The following is a 21,666-nucleotide window of genomic DNA, read 5'->3' as shown; positions in this document are numbered from 1 at the left end:
TTGGGAAAAAGCTGTTTCTTTGATCACTCCTTTAGCTGTGCTAACCTCCAACTGCAATATTTCTTTGTCTCTTCCTTACCAATCCAATTGAAGTCAGGAGGTCTATATTCTCTTCTGAGGCCCTTGTGATCTGTACAAACCTTACATACTGCAGTCCTCCCTTGTTTGTGTATGTTTTAGCATGCAAGAAAGGATAGTCTCATGTTGTAGCTTGCAATTTTAATTTAGTTCTCCAGTGGCACCATTACTATTAGATTATGTAAGTATCATGTTCCTGTTTAAAACTGACTAGTTAGCATAGGGTTTTCCTAGGATTTACTTGCATAAACACACTTTACTGAGAGATGTCACAAAAGGGATGATACCACTGGTATGAAATCTATTTAATAAAGATCATTTCAATCCAGCGTGGATTTCTTGAAACAATGGAAATAAACTGAAGGTTAAAGGAATATCCCCTCTTCATAATTTCCAAGAATTTTAGCAAATTTAGACTATTTTCTTTCATGTTTGTGACTGAATGGTAACACTGCAGTAACCTTTTGTGCAACTTAGTGTTTTATGAGAAGTATGCAAGTTAATAGATTTTGTGCTCACTTGTAATTACATTTTACATTCATTTTAACAGCAAATAACTTGTTTCCTAGGTAAAAAGAAATGGAAGAAAACTTGCTGCCTCCCATCCTTTGTGATTTTCCTGTTCATATTGTCTTGCGTTGTTTCTGCGATTGCCCTGCTGGCAATTTTTAATGTAGAACCAGGCAACATGACAGTGAATGTTATTCTTATATCAGTTACCTGTGTTGTTGGTTTGGCCTTTATCTTGAATTGTCGCACATGGTGGCAAGTCATGGATTCAGTTTTGAATTCTCAAAGAAAACGTCTTCACAATGCTGCCTCCAAGCTGCACAAGTTGAAAAGCGAGGGGTTCATGAAGGTAAGCATTTATATGAATTGGCCATTAAAAGAATTGAAACAAAACCCCAAACCTGTAGCCTTCTTAAGATGGGGTGCCATTTATTTGATCAGGCCAAGTCTCGCAACATTAGAATGAGCCTTCATGAGTTTTTTACTGAAGGGAACGCTTCTGTTCTACTAGTAATTATGCTTAGTGTAGGAGATCTGTCTGCTCAACCAGGAATGTTAAATTTGGATTAAGTTTTCAGTTTCTAATTTTATTTTTGCTGGGAGGAAGGTATTAGGAAAACAACTGGTCTAAATGATCAGTGTTTGGTAAAAGCTTACTTTAGAACATAAGATTAGAAAGAATAACTTTTTAAATTTTCTAAAGGTGGAAAACCAAGCCTAACTTTGGCTGTCTGCAAGAGCTCTTTACTAAGAAAGAAATGATAGCACTGAAAGAACTTTCCAAAACAGTTCACGTATGCCATGAAAAAAAATACAGAAAATACTATTGTTTTGCTGGGTTGTGTCTAAACTGATAAAAAATGTACCCATCAGGCTGTCATCAAATATCCTATATGCTCCTATTTGAAAATAAACTTTAGCATCATGATGGTTACCTCCGTAGATTACAGCTAATACATTGTATAACAATATGTTGTGCAAATATTTTTGTAGCACAGAAGACCATGTCTGTGTCTTGCTACTGTGTTTCTTGACAATTGTTTTCTGAGCGGTATTTATCTGGCATAACTTCAGCCATTTAGGAGTTAGGTTCACCCTTTGCATTCAAAGGAGAGAAGTGGGTATTTCCAGAGAGTTATTCATACGACTTACATCATCTTAGTGTGCACATTCAAGGTTAATCTAGTGCTGAATAGATCAGATTTTAATGTCTACCTGTTAGTTGCTGAAATTAGGACAGGTGAATTCCACCTTTGTTTCTATATTAAGGGTAGTTGTAAAATGCATAACTCAATGTTGAAAAACTTAAAAAAATCTTCATATTGCATATCCTGAATAGGAATGACAGCATTAGAGTAATAGCATAATTTGCTTGGCTGGAAGGCAGATAGAAAATTTTAGTGTACATTTTATGCAAAGCAATTCTTGAGGATTAGCTGAAGCTACAAATACTCTTGTTTACTCATGAAATACTGATTTACAGTGCATAAATATTACTTTCTTCTTAAATAACATTGTAATGGAATTTAAATAAGGATAGTTTGTTACATTAAAGTGAAATATGCAGTTCTGCTGTACATTTTTGTGCAAATAGGAAATTAAATTTTGGAAGTGACATTTTAGGACTTTCACTTTAGGTATTTATAAGTGCTCCTTGTCCCAAAAATACTTCAATAAGATTACAAAAATAAACAATCTCCAAAAGGAATTATATGCATTTTTGTGAATTTTACATATTAGAGATGTCTCTTCCTTCTTTGCTTTTCATTTTTATAGGTTTTGAAGTGTGAAGTGGAACTGATGGCCAAAATGGCAAAAACCATTGACAGCTTCACTCAGAACCAGACAAGGCTTGTTGTAATTATTGATGGACTGGATGCTTGTGAACAGGACAAAGTTTTACAGATGCTTGATACTGTGAGTTGGATCATTTTATAAAGATGATTTCTGGATCAGCTGGATGATCTGCTCCATAGATGAGCTCAGATACATACAGTTATTGTGTATTTTCTATAGAAAGAAGGCTTGTATACAGAGTCTGTGTATTGTAGTCTTTTAACATTTGTGTACATTGGCATAACTGTAATACTACGAGTGATGGGTTTTAAAAGTTGAAAATTAAATCCCAGTAGGACTGTGCATGTTGATACTTGTGAAAAGTTTTTAAATAATCAGATGTAAATTACTGAAAATCAATATGCTGTTGAAACAAACTTAAAATGCTTGGAGAGTTTTTCTACTTACTTTTGAAGTACTTTAGATGAAAAATACTTAAATGCTAAATAATTGGGGGGGCTACGACATTACTGCATGATACCTTCTTGGTGATGACTTCCACTGTAACTACTACTGCTAATTTGTCAAGTATGCTTATTTCTAATTGTGGGTAAGTTCCTAACATTAGCTATCCCATGTTGAAGAAACTGACATTTCTATACATCTCTTGTCCTCTCAAATTTATAACTTGTACAGAATGAATATAGAATGTTGAGTCAGACGTTCAAAAGATCCACAGTAACTATTATTCATTAATTATTATTAACAAGGTGTACTGTCTACTTTTTTACAGGTGCGAGTCTTGTTTTCAAAAGGCCCATTTATTGCTATTTTTGCAAGTGACCCACACATTATTATAAAGGCTATTAATCAGAATCTCAACAGTGTTCTACGTGATTCAAACATAAATGGACATGATTACATGAGAAACATAGTCCATTTGCCTGTTTTTCTGAATAGCCGAGGGCTTAGTAATGCAAAAAAACTGATGGTAGCTTCGACAACCAATGGGGATATTCCTTATACAGATAATGCAGGTAAGGTTATGCAGATGGATGATGTGAAAGTTACAAAACCAATGTTCCAAAAATCTGTTTTTTGGAACAAACTATTTAAATAATTGGCAGATCATTAGTGTTATTTTATAGATCAGTCAAATGTACATGAATGGAGAAAATGCCTGCCTTCTGTTTTCCCTTCCATAGGACTGCATGAAGAGGTTGACAGGAGAGTTTCTCAGAACAGTCTTGGAGACATGACCAAGCTTGGTAGCAAAACTGCTCTCAATAGGCGGGTGAGAAAGATTTTTAGACTAAATGGAGATACTGGTAAAACCTTTTTTCTTTTCTTTTTTTTTTTCCACATTTTTAATGATGTCAGCTTGGAAGACTTATATCAAACCATTCTTAATGAAATTAATATAAATGATCCATGTAGGAAAAGTACATTCTTAAATCAGTAGACTGATGCTCTATCAAAAAGGAAGAAGTTTGCTTGCTCTTGTGGTTTAACCTGGCAGGCAGCTAAACGCCACAGCCATTCGCTACCCCCCACCAGTGGGATGGGGGAGAGAATTGGGGGGAAAAAAAAGTAAGATTCGTGGGTTGAGATAAAGACAGTTTAATAGGACAGAAAATAATAATAATAATGACGATGATGATAAAAGAATATACAAAATAAATTTTGCACGATGCAGTTGCTCAGCACCTGCCAACTGATGCCCAGCTGGTTCCTGAGCAGCCACCCCCTGGCCAATTCCCCACAGCTTATATACTGAGCATGACATCATATGGTTTAGAATATCCCTTTTGCCAGCTTGGGTCAGCTGTCCTGGCTGTGCACCCTCCCAGCTTCTTGTGCACCTGGCAGAGCACGAGAAGCTGAAAAGTCCTTGACTAGTGTAAGCACTGCTCAGCAACAACTAAAACATCAGTGTGTTATCACCATTATTCTCATACTAAATCCAAACCACAGCAATGTGCCAGCTACTAGGAAGAAAATTAACTCTATCCTAGCTGAAACCAGGATAATGCTCACCAAAGTGTTCTTTTCCACAAATACTTAAATTCAGCTCTCTGTGAATGCTGAGATAATACAGCATACTGGTAGTAGCTATGGTCTATGTATGTATGTATAATTCAGATTTTTGTGTGCAAGCCTGGTATCGCTTGATCACAGGATGTTGCAATAAGGGTCAGTAATTGAGCAAATCAAGGAATTTAGAGTATTATAGTACTAGACTTTCACTGCAACATGTCCACCACACTTTCTTTCCTGCTTTCTGGCAATGCTGAAATTAGTAACCTTTTTACAAAATATGTCACTGTGTCACTATTTTGCCCTCTAAGAATTGGCATGGAAGTAAAATGTGTAACTCTTAGCAGTTCTTGGCTTATATGGGTATCACGCTCAACTGTTACATAGGTAAATCAGAATTAAATTCCAGTAAATATTTTTATGGTATTTCATGTCTCACAGACACATATTCACAAAGGTTCTAACTTTATAATCAAGTAAAACTGAAGTATTTCAAATACATAAAAGTTTTTGATACTAGTAAGTATTCCTTGCTGTTTTGTATCATTATCAGGATACTTACCGAAGACGCCAGATGCAACGTACCATTACCCGCCAAATGTCTTTTGATTTGACCAAGCTGCTGGTTACAGAGGATTGGTTCAGCGATATCAGTCCTCAGACCATGAGAAGATTGCTAAATATTGTTTCAGTGACAGGTAAGTGTGGCATGTTTCTGTACAGTAAACAGTATTGTGTTTTGGTTGCTGGTAGTTACACTCAGACTTTTTAGTGTGTAAACTAAATTTAACAAGTCAGTCCATGTGTTGATTGTGAAAATCCTTCTGAAGCAAACTCTTATAGAGTGCAAGCAAAGATTATAGACTATTCTATGTAGAATTAAAAAAAAAATAAATAATACTTGTTTGTTGTTTCATTGACTTCAGTTGGGAGGCAAATGATTCTAGTCTACATCTTTAGGAAGCTTTATATTTTTTAATTTTGAAGTGGGATAATAAAATACATTTTTTGATTTCGTAATACTCTAATGTGAACAAAGCTCGTAGTGCTGGTATCTTAAAAGGTAAACTGCGAGGCAAAACCAGGTATGTATCCTTTACATTTTGCCATGGATATTTGGAGTCCTTTTTCCCTAAATGTTTGTCTGGGCCTGATAAAAGCATTTTATGACCTGTTTTCCTTCAACAAAACACAATCAATACATTGGTATCTTTGAGGTTTATAAACTGGAAACAACTGGAAAAGGACTTATTGAAGTCTAATAAAATCATGTTTCATGTCGTAAGTGAATGGGGAATGATTATTTACTGTCCTTTCTATTACAGACCCTAAAAGGCACTGAGTAGCCTTACCGCTAACTGGTTCAGAACAAACAAACAGAGTTACTTTTCACATTGTATATAGTCAAGTGCATAACTCTGCAACAGTATCATATGGATGCGAGAAGCTTACATGGATTCAGAAACAATTAAATAGCTGAAAAGTAAAACTCATCAAGCGCTAACAGAAAGCAAGCAATGAACCACAAATCACCAGGGGCTGGAATAACAAAAGAGAATATTATTTTTCCTCAGATTCTGAAGCTTTTACATAAGCATTTGCTGTTGTACAGTATGAGGCTTCTGGGCAGCTTGGACCTTTACTCAGAATTGGCTTGCTCTTTAACCAGAAAAAAATATCCCGGCAAAAGCTTGAGCTTAGTTTCAGTATCCTTAACTCATTTTTGCATTGATGTGAAAGCCAATACCAGCTTTTTCAAAAGGATCAAATTTAATGTTTTCTCTCTTTCAGGCTTTGTATTCTGAATGTTTATGATTAGGATGTAGACCCTTGTAGAAAACTGCTGTTATTCACCAGGTGCCAGTGAAACACTTTTTTTACTATGAGGGTGACTAAGCACTGGCACAGGTTGCCCAGGGAGGTCACGGAGTCTCCATCCTTGGAGATATTCAGAAGCTGTCAGGAACATGGTCCTGGGCAGCTGGCTCTAGGGAGCCCTGCTTGAGCAGAGGGGTTGGACCAGATGACCTGCGGAGGTCCCTCCCAACCTCAACCATTCCGTGATTCTGTGAAACAAATAATATTAACAGTTTCTAGGACTAACTGGAAAATGTAAGGGATTCACAGATACATCAAATGTATTGTCTTTAATACTTAAAAATATTTTAGTACTATTTAGCATGCATATTTAGTATATTAGGTTAGGTTCATTAGATAAGAGAGGATGCAAACAGAAAGGTTAATTCAGGAGAACTTCTTGCCGCTCGTAAGCGAGGTTATTGGTTCATAAAGTAATGAGAGCGTAATGATTGAAGAGACAGTAAAGAGTTATTCTTCTACCTATGGCTGAGTTTAGGAAAGGGCAAATAGTGCTTTTAAAATTTGAAATAGCTAGTTGAAAAAAGTTACATTTACTATACATATATTTCTGCTTTTGTTTTGTTTCTTTTCTTTATATCTAATCTTGCATACAATTATAACTTTCTTGCTAACTCATTAGGTATCAGTGGTGTCTTTAAGAAGTGGTGCACCTTTGAGCTCTTTCCTAATAAATTTGTCCTAGTTGCAGCTTCCTACACTACACGTTAAGGAGAGTCTTGGAAGATGACATTAATCCTATTCTCTACAGCTCCTGTGCTGTAGAACTCTTCCCCTGAATAAAACGGATTGCTTGTTTTTATGCTACTTAAACTTTTTTAATCTAAGTTTGTGGGTTTACGATAAAGGATCTCACTAAATGACGAGTAGTACTACGCAGTACGAATGGAGAACGAAGTGATTACTGTGTTTTGAAAGAAAAGAGTTCTGCTCTTGTTTTCTAGCTATTTCAATATTAATCTAATTATCACAAGCTCTGCATTATGTTAATGAAAGCAGAATCTCTAAAACTTCTGATTTCAGTAAGCCTAATAAAATTGGATTGGTAGGAAGGCTACAGTACAATTCTGCCAGTAATACTAGCAGTAAAAGATTATGTTAAATGACCTTTGTCATTTCTAGAAATATGATCTGTGTCTTTCTACGATAACACTTAATGCTTCAGTAGAAAATTCTCTTAGTTTTCAAATGAGAGCTGACTCATTTGAGAGGGAGAATTTTAGGAATAAAACTTTCACAGGTACAGAAATATTGCAGTTGCCTGCAGGCATATGGAGGATGGGTTCAACAGATTCAGCATTAAGTTCCGCATCAGGTGATTGTAGCCACATTGCCCACACTGGGTGCAGTTCAGAAATCACCCTGTCTGTGTCGCACAGCATATAGCTGGAGCGAAGAAACCTGGTGCGGCCATCTTGGGTCTCGCTTAGGGTGTTTGCTTTACCAATAGATGCACAGAGTAGTAATACAGACCAAAACTGGACTGATTTCTGCTGATCCATTTGGTTGCAGAACCCTGCTACAGCAATATCAATGCTGTATCCACTGCCCAACTTCACATTGTATTTGGGAGAACTTATTTCCAGCGTGTCACAAAGTAGGTGGAACTGGTTCAGGTCTGGTACAGTGCCGAGGTGATGATCTCAGTAGAAGTATGATACAAGGACACAGTTGTGTGTCTCTGAGCTGAGGTTCAGCTCTGTCAAACCAACCTGGGTAACACAGAGGGGTTGGCTGTCTCTCCAGTTCCATTTCCAGTGCTTGCATAGTTTGGATTGTCCTAATTTACCTTCTCTCAGGTTATGAAGAATTAAATGTAAATGCTGTTCTAAATAAAGTAAAATAAACCATGGCTTATTTTCTATTCCATTAATTTAGTGCTAGTATAATTAATAGAAGAGTGTTACTATGTAATTTTCCCCATTTTCCCCTGCTTTTTCCCTTTTTTAGTGATCATTCATATGTGACAACAGACCTAAAATTCCGAGCTAATCTTTTAAATAAATGAACAGTCTCTTAGCATGGTTATTACAGTTTGTAGCATGAAGTGTCTGGTTTTGGCAAATTATAGCAGAGATGTGAAAGTATAACAAAATCACAAACTGTTTGTTGTAAAAACAAGCAAAGAAAAAAAAGCCCTGCAAGAACACTTTTAGTGTATTATAATCTGTGGTTGTATATGATGATTTCATGAGCAGAGCCTTAAGGGTGTAAGTTATACATCGTCACCAATATTAATAATGCAAGTCTAGAAAACTTGCTATAACCTGAAGTGCATAAAATGTAGCATTAACTTTTTTTTGTTTTTAAAATTAACTTTATTTGTAATTCATACCTTGCCTTATTAACTTAAAGCAGTCTTTTGTTTATAGCTTTGAATTTTACTTTATTGGCTACTGAAGATGACAGTTGTATGCTTAACTTGTTTTGACCATATATTCATACGCCAATGCACAGAAGATCTTTCACAGTGTTAGCATGATTTTTGTGTTTGGATTGAGAAATTAATGCTGTGTGACATCCTCTATTGAATTTTGTTAAAATAACTTGATTCATCTGTAACAGGATGATAGTAAATAGTGTTTAAGCTGGAGCTGAAGTTGACGGTTTTGGAGAGTCTCATGTTCTGACCAGTATATTTGCAAGTATTGTTATTAAGTTGTCAAATTATATTTTTAGATGCGACTTGATGATTTTGAACTTACTGAGCTAAAAATATAACACCAGAAAATTCACAGATCAGGTTAAAGGACTTACATAGCTGTTACTTTGAGGGGAAAAAAAGGTATCTTTCAAAAGGGAAAAAACTCCCCTGTGTTTCTTCCCTCCTTCCCTGTTATATTAGGTCGTTTATTGAGAGCTAATCAGATCACATTCAGCTGGGATAGACTGGCTAGTTGGATCAATCTCACAGAGCAGTGGCCGTATAGAACATCGTGGCTCATACTGCACCTTGAAGAGACTGAAGGTGTTCCGGATCAGCTGACTTTAAAAACCATCTATGAAAGGTAGGTGTTATTCTGGTAATGGTATGCACTTCCAATGATTGAAATAGTGATAATTATTAATTATTATTAGAATAACAAGGCTTTCAAACAGCTACCAAGTTGTAGTCTAAAATTCCCCCAATCTTACTCTCTTCTATTAACTTCTGGAAACTTTAAAATGACTTGTATTGCTGTTTAATGCACCACGTACAAATGTGTGCTTTGTATTAAAAATAAAGAGAATTACACTGCAATTCATTCACAGATAGCTAGCTGTCCTTTTGTCTCTTGATACAATTTTCATCTCTAGCTTGGCCAAGCTACAAGTTGGTTTTTTTCCCCTAGTTAGAAATCTGAACTAAGCTCTACAAAACCTGCCCTTACTGGTAACGATCTCTGAAGGTTTGGTACTTAGCAAGTGTGCTTGAGGCTATGGCCTTGTGCTGCAGTTAAGGAATACAAAAGTGAAGCATGACTTTCTCCATTGCTGATACAAGTTGCTGTCCAACAGAGCTGTCCAGGTATTAAAGCTGAGAGCAAATGGTCCTTCTGTTGCCCATGAACATGTCTCCCCAGAACCTGGCTGCTTGTAAGAAAGGACTTGTGGATTGTGACAAGTGACCTGATGACAGTGGGAGGAATGGAAGAGAAAGAATGTGACTGGGAGTTGGGCCTGTAGGAGCAAAGCAGAATCTGAGAATGAAAGCCAGTGAGAGGAAAGAAGGGTTTGACTTGTGTAAGAAATAACTGAGATCAGATGAAAAGAACAGCTGAGGTAAAGAGGGAAGACTGATATTGATTGAACAAGTTGCCAGAAAATCTAGAGACTTTGCAGGGACCAGGGAAAGAATGGAGAGGAGAAAAAACTTGGACAGAAAATTTTGGGAAGGTGCCCTGCACTAAGAGTCAAGGAATGGGAGAAGATGAACTGGATAAGGATCTGGGATGGGCTGGAAATGGTTGAAGTGTTGAGAATGCAATCAGGATTGATTGGGAAAGACAGCTGGAGGGGGTGGTATTAGGAAAGGAAAGCTGAAGTGGGGTTAAGATCTGAACACAGAGAACCCAGAAGGTAGAGGGGCAAGGGTGGACTGGGCATGTTGATCTGCATGAGGGTAGGAAGGCTCTACAGAGGAATCTGGACAGGCTGGATCAATGGGCTGAAGCCAGTTGTATGAGGTTCAACAAGGCTAAGCGTCAGGCCCTGCATTTGGGTCACAACAACCCTATGCAATGCTACAGGCTTGGGGAAGAGTGGCTGGAAAGCTGCCTGGCCGAAAAGGACCTGAGGGTGTTGGTAGACAGCCGGCTGAACATGAGCCAGCAGTGTGCCCAGGTGGCCAAGAAGGCCAAAAGCATCCTGGTTCATATTAGAAATAGTGCAGCCAGCAGGACTAGAGAAGCGATCATCCCCCTCTACTCTGTACTGGTGAGGCTGCACCTCAAGTACTGCATTCACTACAAGAAAGACATTGAGGTGCTGGAGCGTGTCCAGAGAAGGGCAATGGAGCTGGTGAAGGGTCTGGAGCACAAGTCCTATGAGGAGTGGCTGAGGGAACTGGGGTTGTTTAGCCTGGAGAAGAGGAGGCTGAGGGGAGACCTTATCGCTCTCTACAACTGCCTGGAAGGAGGTTATAGTGAGGTGGGTGTCGGTCTCTTTTCCTGAGTAACAAGTAATAGGACAAGAGGAAACAGCCTGAAGTTGCACCAGGGGAGGTTTAGGTTAGATATTAGGAGAAATTTCTTCACTGAAAGTGTTACCAAGCATTGGAACAGGCTGCCCAGGGAAGTGGTTGAGTCCCCATCCCTGGAGGTATTTAAAAGATGTGTACATGTAATGCTTAGGGATGTGGTCTAGTGGTGGACTTGGTAGTGTTAGCTTAATGGTTGGACTGGATGATCATAAAGGTCTTTTCCAACCTAAACGATTCTATGGTTCTGTGACGAGGCTGAGGATTGAAGATAGACAAAGAGGGCAAGTAGTAGACTGGAGTGGCTTCAAGTTGCGGGTTGTTGCTGGAATATGAAACTTCAGAGGTAAATAAGTGCATGAATAAAAACCACTTTCGTCTAGAGAACGGATCCAGTTTCTGGGTTTTGCATTTCCTCTTTGAGTGTAAGATACCTATGACATCAAAGATAAAGTAATGGGAACCCACCTCTCCATTGTGGGTTCATGCGGCTAGTGTCAGAAATGTTTATGTAATCAAGTAAGTACAATAATTCAGAATCACCAGGGATTCCCTCTTGTGTCGTGCTTTCCAGTACTCTTGCTGTAGATATTTCTAGCTTATGTTTATTTAGATTTGCTGTATGGCATGTTTCATAATTTTATGTTTTCAGTATTTATCCAACAGACTTGTTACAGTCTTTTGATTATTAGCATTGACAGTAATAAATTGCTTTGGGGTGACATAACAGTGTTTATGTTTTCTGATAAACATAAGGATAAAATAAAGTTGGTATTAGAGACCTGAATTGTTCTCATAAATGGGTACTAGTAATTCCAGAATAAACTAATGTTGAATCTGTAGTAAACCAACGTGAGGAGAAGGAAAGGACAGTCACAGTTGAATGTGAATGACTTACTTGGGTTCTGGATTATTTGCTGTTAGTACAGATACTTGAACTGTTGATATTCAGTGCCAACTGAAGTGTGTCAGGGTTTATTAGTTCAGGTGTGGAGGAGATTCATGACTTCTGCTATGCTGGTTTGCCTCTTGATATGCTGGTTGTGTTTGGAAGTAATATAGCCACCTAAGTAGAGTGCCAATTCATAATTGATGGTTATAAATGTATAAATAAATTTATAGTGTATAAAACTAGGATCTGTAATGTGAAGAAACAGTGAAGAACCCTGTACCATATATTGGAAAAGGAAAGGTGATGATCTTCTTTTAAGTAAAGCTGTTTGTATTCTACCTGCAATACCAGGAAAACAAGGAAAAGGGAAAGAGGACCAACATTCAGGATTCTCTATTTAGCAAAAAATACCAAGGTGATTATTTGCTATGAAAATGATAAAGCTACAAGACTGAGTTTCTTTTTACTACTTAACCATTAAAAAAAAAAAAAAGGTTCATAATAATAACATTGGCATATGCTCAGGAAGAGAGTTGATGTCTATCTCAGCCACTTCCGTTGAACCTCTGTAAGGAACTAAATATATAACTCTACTGATGTAGTGACAAAGCTGAGATCTCATCTCTGGTGATTTGGGTGGTCATCTTTACCTTATGCTGAATATGAAAAGGCTGGTGAACTTTTCTCTGGGATTATCTAATGGTCTAAAATTTCTGTTTTATCCAAAATAATTCTTTCTGTGTCATTGTTATTCTTTTTATCTACAACTGTTTGAAGCCACTTGGCCTGAATATCTGTTTCTGTATCAGTTCAAAGTACAGTGTTTACTTTAGTTCTTCTTTTAAAACTTCAGTTTCTGTTTTCTAAGGTTTTCTAGTTTATAAAGCAGCTTTTCAATTTGGAGTGTCATGAATAGATACCAGATTTTGATACTTTTATAGCTTCTGTTCCTGTACTGAGTTTGTGTTACTTCTTCCCTGCCTTTTATTCTGCAAGGATTTTTTTTTTATTTTTATTAGTATTTTGGTACTTTAGAACAGGAGCAAGACTATAATTTTTCTAGTATCGAATAGTTTGTGTCAAAGTACTTTTTATTGTGACAGTCCAAATTCTTCTTTGGTTTTGCTGTATTTCTGAACTCTAGGTGTGTGGGGAGAGGGGTGTGCTTGGACATCTCCCTCGGATGAAAAGAAATTTTGTAGGTTCTGTGTTAAGTGTAGGAGTTCCACACCTGATCACATTCTCCATATAAGGAGAATGCTTTGATATTCTAGTTACTTTTCCAACTTTCAAAATAGCATGTGTTAAAAAGCTTGTGAATCACCAGGATTCCGTTGCAGTGAGAATGCTCCATTGCCTTCCTCTTAGCTGCTGACTGTGCGGGACAGAGGGTTAACACAGCGGATTGACCTGTTACAGGTACCTTCAGCTGAGGAGTTAGATAATTTGTGTGTGCACCGAAGGTATGACAAGTGGTAATAACACCTACGTTGTTTTATTGCTCTATCTTTGAAGGCAGATTATAACCATCTCTTTACTGTGAGTACAGTTGATGCTGTAGGAAGTGTGATTCAGTGCAAGTTAAACACGGTACCTGTGTGTGTCGTGGTGCTGTGCCGGCAGGTGGCACTCGCAGAACGACTGTCTGTCTGTCCGTCCGGCGTAGCTCTGACAGCTGCTGTTCGCTTGTTTGTCTTAGCATGTTCTGTATTCATATTTAACCTTAGTGATCTTTTTCACTACATGTTTTGTTTTTCGGTATCTCAAAGAATAAGCAATGCTTTCACAACATACAAAAAATATAGTAAAATTAAAAGAATCAAGTAGTCAAGCATTAAGAAATGAAAGAATAAAAATAGTCTGCAGTTAATTCCCCTCTGTGTATGCATTATGATATATGATTTATATGATCGTATGCTATTTTGCCCCCATAAGATTCCTGTCTTGTCCAGAATTTAGTTTTGCAAACTGTATAGACAGTCTGTGTAGTAAAGGGGAGGGCCATTTTCCGTCGCATCTCAGTGCTATCTGTTGTAGTTGAAAACAACGCAATAGGAAAACTAAACTAAGACAACTGAAAGCTTCTCTCTAACTGTTCATCAGGGTTTGTGTGATGCTGGACTAGTCACCTCTTATCATACCTTTCACTTGGACAGTGTTTGTGCCTCTGGGAGGTGGTATACAGCTTATGGTTCTGAAGGCTGATATTAGTAAGTGCTCAGTGTTCAGAGCTATATGTGAAGCTAGTGGGACCTCTGCTTTCAGTGGGTGGAGTACATAGAAAAAAACCCGGATATTTCAATTTGGTTACTAAATAAATATACCTATATCTCTGCTTCAATTGTTATTAAAACCAAAAAAAGCTAATATATTCTTATCGTGAAGGATTGTTGGTGAAAGTAAATTTGCGAGTGCTTTTCTGTAGATACTATGATGAATATGGAGACTATATTGATGAGTATGAAACCAGTTTTGTCAGGAGTAGTGTATCTTTACTGTATCATACTATGCAGAGATGGGAAAACCTATTGAATGCTATATTGGCAACATTTTCCCAGGGTCTTAAAAAAAAAAAAAAAACACCACCAAAATTAGGCTTCGGTTTGTGGCACAGGCCACACCTCTGTGAACAATATGGATTGCAGTCACTTAGACTTGTCTCTTAGTAACAGGTAGAGATGCTATGCTGTAATTCTTTCATAGAGGAGAACAAGTCCATGCTTTGTAATTCTGTCAAATTTTTAAAATAAATGCTGAGTCTGCATTGTTGGCTTTTGGTCCAGATTCTGGAGAAAAATGTCTTTACTCTTTTTACTTCCTTAAACTGACTTGCTGTATCATCTCACTGATATCTTCTCACTTCCAGCCTCTCTCTTTGCTGGTCTGGATCTTTGCTTGGTTTAGCTTTCCAGCTGGTATATTTATTAGTACCAGTATTTGCTCCTTTGGGTTTATATGTTGCCTCTTCAAGTCATCTCTCATTATCAGGATTTTCATGTAGTCTCTCTCCTTGCGAGATTAACCTCCTTATTCTGATTTCTTGTCTATTGTGTTCTCCTTCCCCTTTCATTTTTAGGTTGTTCTATGGTCAAGCCCACTATTGGTGTTATCCACCCCTCCATCAAGGTCTACTTTAACTATTTTTACCATTCTATTTATAATTGTGACATGCAGTTAATATTCCTCTACATTTATGTTGTGCTGCATTCTCCTCCGTGTTGCTGTAAAGAGTCTTTCTAATGTCAGTTTTGTGTAGTGCCAAAATGTTTTGCAGAAGTTGCAAAAAGCAAATTTTTAAAGCCCTGAAGTGGAATAAAATACGTGGGCTTTCTGTAAATGAAGTTGTAAAAGAATTAAGTTGTCAGATTAAAGCAAGTTTCTGTTGAATATTTGCAACTCACACTTCTCAGACTTGTAAATTAGCCAGCTATGGGAATGTGCTCTCTTGTGAAGACTAAAGGAAATATCCATAACACCAGAATGAATGCCAGTGCCAGATCTAAATAAATGGTATACTGGGAAAAGTCACTGTGGCTTTTGTAGAGAGATGTGTTTCAAGAAACTGAATTCTCAGCAGAGTCAAAGAACATTGAAGAAAGCAATGTAATGTTTTGAAATTTAAGAAATTTTAAGCAAGATCTTGATAAGAACATTTAAATGTATTAAAATTTAAGGTAATAACAGGCAAGATTGCCTCAGTAAAAAAAAAAGAAGAAAGTGAAAGATAGCAATTAGGGTCTCGTGAAAAACTTGCACGTAAAGTTTCCAAAGATAATATTTGTGCTCTTTGACATACCTGTAAATGGTCTGTCAGAGGGAGAAGATGCAGTGTGGGGATATAACCAGGACAGCTGTTTCACAGAGGGCTGTGGAAGTAGCTATGAGTAATTGCAGATCAAAGTCATTGTGGATGTAGGTATCATAACATACAGGGGAAAAAAAATCTCATCTATAATCCTGCTAACATAGTAATGGGCTGTAAATCTGCATTAAGGAAAGAAATTCACAAATCACTGCTGTTTTCTAAGAAAAAATACATTCACTGCTCAGCAGCAGTCAGAAAATGAAACAGTGTCTTTAGGAGTTACTAGCAAAGCAATGGAAAGAAGGAAGGTCTTGTATTACACAAATCTGTGACGTATCTAAATTCTAAACACTACAAGATTCTAGTCATCAACATTTCAAAAAGATTGTACCAAAGTAGAAAACATAGTAAAGAGGATGAGGAGACCCCTCATCTCACTTCAGATTTTCCTGTGAATATCATCACTGTCCTATTTCCTATGCAGTGAGGAGTCCCAGTTTTGCTTGACTACTTTCTCCTTTCTTTTTTGGATTCTCAAGTCTTCCTCAGTCTAAAACATTTGAGTCATTTATTTCTTTTCCCCCAAGGCCTTAGAGCCTCAAACTGAAATGAAAAACTGAGTTTTAGTCATCTTACTTTGTTTCTTGATATTTTCTACTGCTTAAGGCTGTAGATGGCAGTGATTTGATATTGCCACCTTTTTGATTAAAAACCATGCTATTAAAGCTGATTGTATGGGAGGGAATGTCTTCTCAGTCCCTTTCCTCATTAAGTTTACTCACTAAATGAGATAATCTGCTGAATAACACATTGTATCTGTTTATATTCTTCTTATCACGGCAGAAACCAAAGTCTGCAGTACTTTGTCTATTGGAAGATGTTCCTAGTCACTAAAGTAATTTTGTAACCCTCCTGTCTGTAGGCCTTTGTCCTTCTGAAATCTGAAGGTGTTAGGGAGAGTTTCTGCATCTATGAGCTAAGCAGTTCTCTTGTAGATATGGCAAATTTACGAGCCTGTCACTTGAAGCTGTTAGTAGCTGGACTATCTTTGCTAATAAAGTCTTTTCCATGTGTTAAGCTTTATACAGTTGAAAGTGAAACTTCAGGCATGTATATGCCTCTTGAGTTCAAGAATGCAATTCAGAAAATGACTGGCTAAACTTGTAAGCACCTGAAAAACTATGGATGTCTGAACTTTTACCCCTGAAGTTCCTGCAACATCTATGGTTCTGCTAGTATGAATGCCCAGAATTGCGAATGCCGAGGCTTAAGTTGAGTGTTGTGGTGCTTACCTTGCATCTAGAGCCTATTCAGGATCCTTGAGAGTCCGTAGCTGAAGCCCTTAAAAAGCCTGGCCAAATAAATGTGGTCGAGTGTGTTTACAGGAGGAGGAAAAGATTAGGTTTTGCACAAAACACAGCAGCAAAGGCTACTTTAATTCGAAGATAGATGTGTTTAAATTCAGTATACCAACTGCTGGGGTAGGCTGTATGACAAGTTGCAGGAACCTTCTGCTGCTGGTGAGCACGATGAGTTGTCCAGGCAGGCATGGGCACTGTAGTAAAGTTCCAGTTGGCCTTTGAAACAGAAGTGGCAGGGAACACACTGCAGGCTACCAGAACAATTTAATGACCTACCTGTTACAGAGGGCCCCTTGGAAAAAAAAGTCAGTATCAAGTGGATAATAATCCATGAGAATTTCCTCATGGTCATGTCTGGGTACCATTGGGGTAGAATTCACCCAGGAATTTGGTAGATCCATGGTAAGTATTGTCCTCTCTCTCATGGGGTTAGAATCTAGATTCCATATCTTTCTGAATATAATTCTAGCCATTACCTGGTGAAACTGTGAGAAATTTAAGGCTGGTGTATGTAGGGAGATAGTCCTAAGAGAGACCATGACTCACTGACTCAGTGCTTAAAGATACTCACTGGGCAGAGGACAGTGCTTGTCCCCAGAACTGAATTTACAATTTTTTTAATGATACAGAATTCAGGAATTCACACAACCTTCTGTTCAAGCACTTCCTACTGGTTGGTTTTAATGTTGCTCTGCTTGTTGTGCTTGATGTCATTGAAGGGCAGTCTTACCTGTCGTTCTTTGCCCTGGCTTTGCCCAAACTGAGGTATTAAGACAGGGCTTATCAATTCTTTGTGAGGATACCAGCAAATAGTTGCTGGTCCCTGAATTTCTGTGAAGTGGCTATTGTTACGTATTCATTGAAAATGTTAGAACATGAGAGCTTGGCTCAGGATAGAAGAAACTCTCGTGAGCTATCTGTTCAGATTAGGATCTCCACTTTACTTAATCTCCCCAAAAACATGCTTTTTGGGAAGCTGAAGGAAACTATGGGAATCAAGAACCTTAAGTCTTTGATTTTGAAAAAAGATGTATATCTTCCAGGATGAGAAAATGGTTGTGCTTTCCTCAGAGTTGCAAGTAAACATTATTTAAAACTTAGCAATATGTCATTCATCCATCACTTGGGCTTAATCTAACCTTTGCAGTAAAGTATTTGTGCACATACGTATGCATGCCTGTCTATGATGGATATCGTATTGGGTGGCAAAATGATGTGCCAAAGAACACACCAAATTTAGAAGAATAACATAATAGCTTTCTTTTATTCAGGATTCTTTTTTGTGGGGGGGACAAAAGGATCTAAGCCAGCAATAGCTTATTTATTACTTTTTTTTAAGGCTTTTGCAACTCTTACGCCATTCTAAGGAATAATTTGTGGAAGACATCTGCTCTGTCTGATTTATCAGTAATGGGAAGTGTTGGTGTTTCTTCATCTCTTCAGTTCTAGATGTTGTCTTTACAGTTTCAGCACTGGTATATGATTTTGCTTGCTTTTTTTCCAGTCTTTTTACTAATGTTACCCCTTTTTGGAAACAAGAAATAGTTATCTCTAGTAATGGTAACCAGAGAAATACTTAATTTCACGTCACGAGATAACTCATCCTCTGTTTCTCTTTTTTTTTTTTTTTTTCCCCCTTTTTTCTTCAGAATAAACTGGTAAAAACTAATTTAGTTCTAAGTGGAACAGCAGTTGATTACTGTAGGTTTGGAGTTCTATGGCATGGTTTCATTGGTGCTGTGTTTTACTGATAAGTTCAGATCTTTTGTGTGATATGTCCATGTGAATCAAATTAGGAAATCACTTAGGCAGGTTAAAACCTTTTTCTGTTTCACGTACAGTTGAATATTTGTACTTCATTGTTTACTACTTCAATTTAAGAAAGTGTATTTACAGCATATGAAAAATACCGCCAAGATATAAATGATATGACATTATTTTATTAAAGAAATTGATTTCATAAAAAATCAGAAAATAGTATTCTGTAGCACGAGTAGTAAAATTTATTTTTCCCCATATAAAGGCTCATTTATTTTTATAGCAATTTGATGACACATCTGCTTGCTTTATTCAGCTGAAAAGAAAATGTTGGTTCTTGGTGTTTTGTAAAATTGCTTTGTTAAATTATTTTCGAAATCGTTCAACTTTTAACAAATGACATTTGATACTAACATTGGAAAGCAATTTCAGCTAATTAAGTAGATCCTTCTATAAACCATTGGAACATTAAGATGACAAACTGTTCATTCAGGATTATTTTAATTGGTACAATTATTGTAATTTTGTTGCAATTATGTGTTGAGCTAAAAGCTTTTGTCTAAATCATTTGAGGGTTTTTTGTTAATATACATAAGTAAGAAGAAAAGAAGTAAAATAAAAACTGAAGATAAGCATTATCTGTCTACTTTTTCATTACAGTGCTTTAGACAAGTATCTATTAAAATATTCTTTTAAAAAAGTATGTTACGTGTTTTCAGAAAATCTCTAGCAGTGTTAAAATTGAGCAAGATCATTTGAAATGTAACTTTTCCGGAAGGTTATTATGTTAATTTCAGTTTTGACACTGTTTAAATACTTTTTAATAAAAAGGGTGAAATTAACTTTTGAGGGATTTGCAAGTTGTATAAAATCTATTGATGCATTAATTTAAGAAGTGTAGCTTTTTAGTGATTATACAAATTAAAAATGAAAAAGCTATGGAAGGTGCCACATTCATCACTCTGGTTGTAATGTTCTCTGCAATCATCTTTTGCCCAGGCCAGGTTTAAATAAATCGGTTCCTTTAAGCAGACAATGCAGTATTCTTGTAGATGTCACAGTGAGGCATTACTTCTAAATATTTAACCTGCTTTTTGTTTTTCAGTTTCCTTTTGTTGCCTCCTACTTAAAACGCAGGGCACATAAAGTTGTTATTTTTCTTAATGTGCTAATAACGTGGTCTCAGTGTTAAAAGGCAACATACCAGATGAGTAGTAGGTGGTTGTTGCCCAAACTGTCTACTAAATAGACCTACATGAGGCAAGGTACAAAAGAGAAGTGAGTACCAGAGGACGTGACAAGTAAGAAGGAAGTTCAGATGAAAAGGTAGTAAGGAGAGAAAAAGGATTGGAGCAAAAGGTAATCAGAACAAGACAGAGGAGTATTTTTAGCTTTTTTTTTTTTTTAACCTTTGTGAAATAGAGTAATAAGCCATATTTCTAAAATACTTTCCAGATAATTTTAAATGCTTACAGTATAGTTAATGTGCATTAATGATGTCTCTCAAAAATGCTCCTTTGTATATTTTTAATCCCTCCAAGCACCACTGATTGATACTAGTTTAGGGTAGAACACAGAAGCCTTAGTTTTAGCAACACTGTGAAGAATTTCAGGAAAGAAAACTTTTATTTTTCACCCATGTAAGTCAATTCATGAGACTTCTGTACTTTTGGAGGAATTTTTGAAGTTGGGAAATAAAATTGGAGATGACGGCTTTTTGTGTCGTCATTTTTGTCAAAAGTAGAATATTTAGTCAGAACTTGAGAACATGGGAAAACGTTGTGAGGTCAAATGATAAGCTGGAAATGCATCTGTTAGCCACATACAGCTAGTGGCCCATATCCTGGCTCTTACCCCACAATAAATGTGATGTAATTTATCTCTCAGGAGAAAAAAGGAGATAAAGTACTTTCTTCATATTCAGGAAAGACTCGCATCTCATATTGCTGTAAAAGCCTACCACTGAGTAGTAGCGTGGAATATCTAGTTCTTTGCAAGCTGATGCTCTAGTATTCCTTGCAACAACTCGCTCATATGCCCATACAATAAATTTGCCTCGTTACTCTGTTGTAAGAAGCTGTTTCAGAAGGGCAAGATAAGGAACAGATCAGGTAATCCAAATGCTGTATAAAGGAAAATACAGGTCTTTGCTCCTGGTTGACTTGAATTTTGGTTATTAAGCTGTTGATGTAGGTTGCACCTTTTTGCCTTCCATTTCTGGGTAGCATTTGCAACAGATTGATGGATTAGTCTTTGACTTACTCTGACAAGTGGAACTCATGCTTCTGTGAGTGAATTTTTGCCATGGACTTTTGGCAGAGGAGTGTCCTTTTGCCTGGTCCTGAGATTTAACTGTATGCCATAACATAGCCCCAGAAAAGAATCTTGTGCTGAACACTAGCATGAACCATGGCCATTTCTAATATTAGAGGACCTGCAAATATTTGCTGAATTTCTGAAGTCCTGCAGGTGGAGGTATTGAATAAAAGAATCCCTACATAAAGCCATAAAGTAGCTTTGTAACTGATGGTCTGTAATGAAAATACGAAACCAGATTAATACAGTATTCTTGTATTTCACTCGTGTGAGTGATCTTGTTGGACTTATCAGTTAGTGAGACATAATTTTTTGTTTACAGAGCAGCTTTGAGCCGTCTTAGATTCTTCTGGGCTACTTTGTTTCACTGCTTTTCCATCTGTGTAATAAATATATTGATTTTTTTTTAAATTCTTTTGCCTTCTGTAATTCGAATAGCACTGCAAAGCTGTGAATGAATCCAGGCATTTGTAACTGTAATAAGACTTTTTTTAATTATAAAGAACGCCAGTGTAGGGTGTATTCTGGAAAGTTGTATTAAAAATAGATCTTCTTAATATGGCTCAGTGACAGTGCA

The 21,666-nt window shown here is 37.0% G+C and overlaps 1 protein-coding gene across 3 annotated transcripts in view; it reads left to right on the top strand.

Annotated features, from left to right (window-relative positions):
- KIDINS220 (kinase D interacting substrate 220) overlaps positions 1–21,666 on the top strand; it is an 81,609-nt gene that overhangs the window by 31,940 nt on the left and 28,003 nt on the right. For all 3 annotated transcript variants that reach the window (XM_075707099.1, XM_075707098.1, XM_075707097.1), the window contains exons 17-22: positions 648–937; positions 2,365–2,505; positions 3,158–3,401; positions 3,570–3,658; positions 4,955–5,099; positions 9,125–9,287. In XM_075707099.1, the coding sequence (XP_075563214.1) occupies positions 648–937; positions 2,365–2,505; positions 3,158–3,401; positions 3,570–3,658; positions 4,955–5,099; positions 9,125–9,287 (1,072 nt within the window). The remainder of the gene's footprint in view (positions 1–647; positions 938–2,364; positions 2,506–3,157; positions 3,402–3,569; positions 3,659–4,954; positions 5,100–9,124; positions 9,288–21,666) is intronic.

This window comes from Pelecanus crispus, chromosome 3 (genome assembly GCF_030463565.1).
Source record: "Pelecanus crispus isolate bPelCri1 chromosome 3, bPelCri1.pri, whole genome shotgun sequence".
NCBI classification, from domain to species: Eukaryota; Metazoa; Chordata; class Aves; order Pelecaniformes; family Pelecanidae; genus Pelecanus; species Pelecanus crispus.
This window is presented reverse-complemented; position numbering and strand designations above follow the sequence as displayed.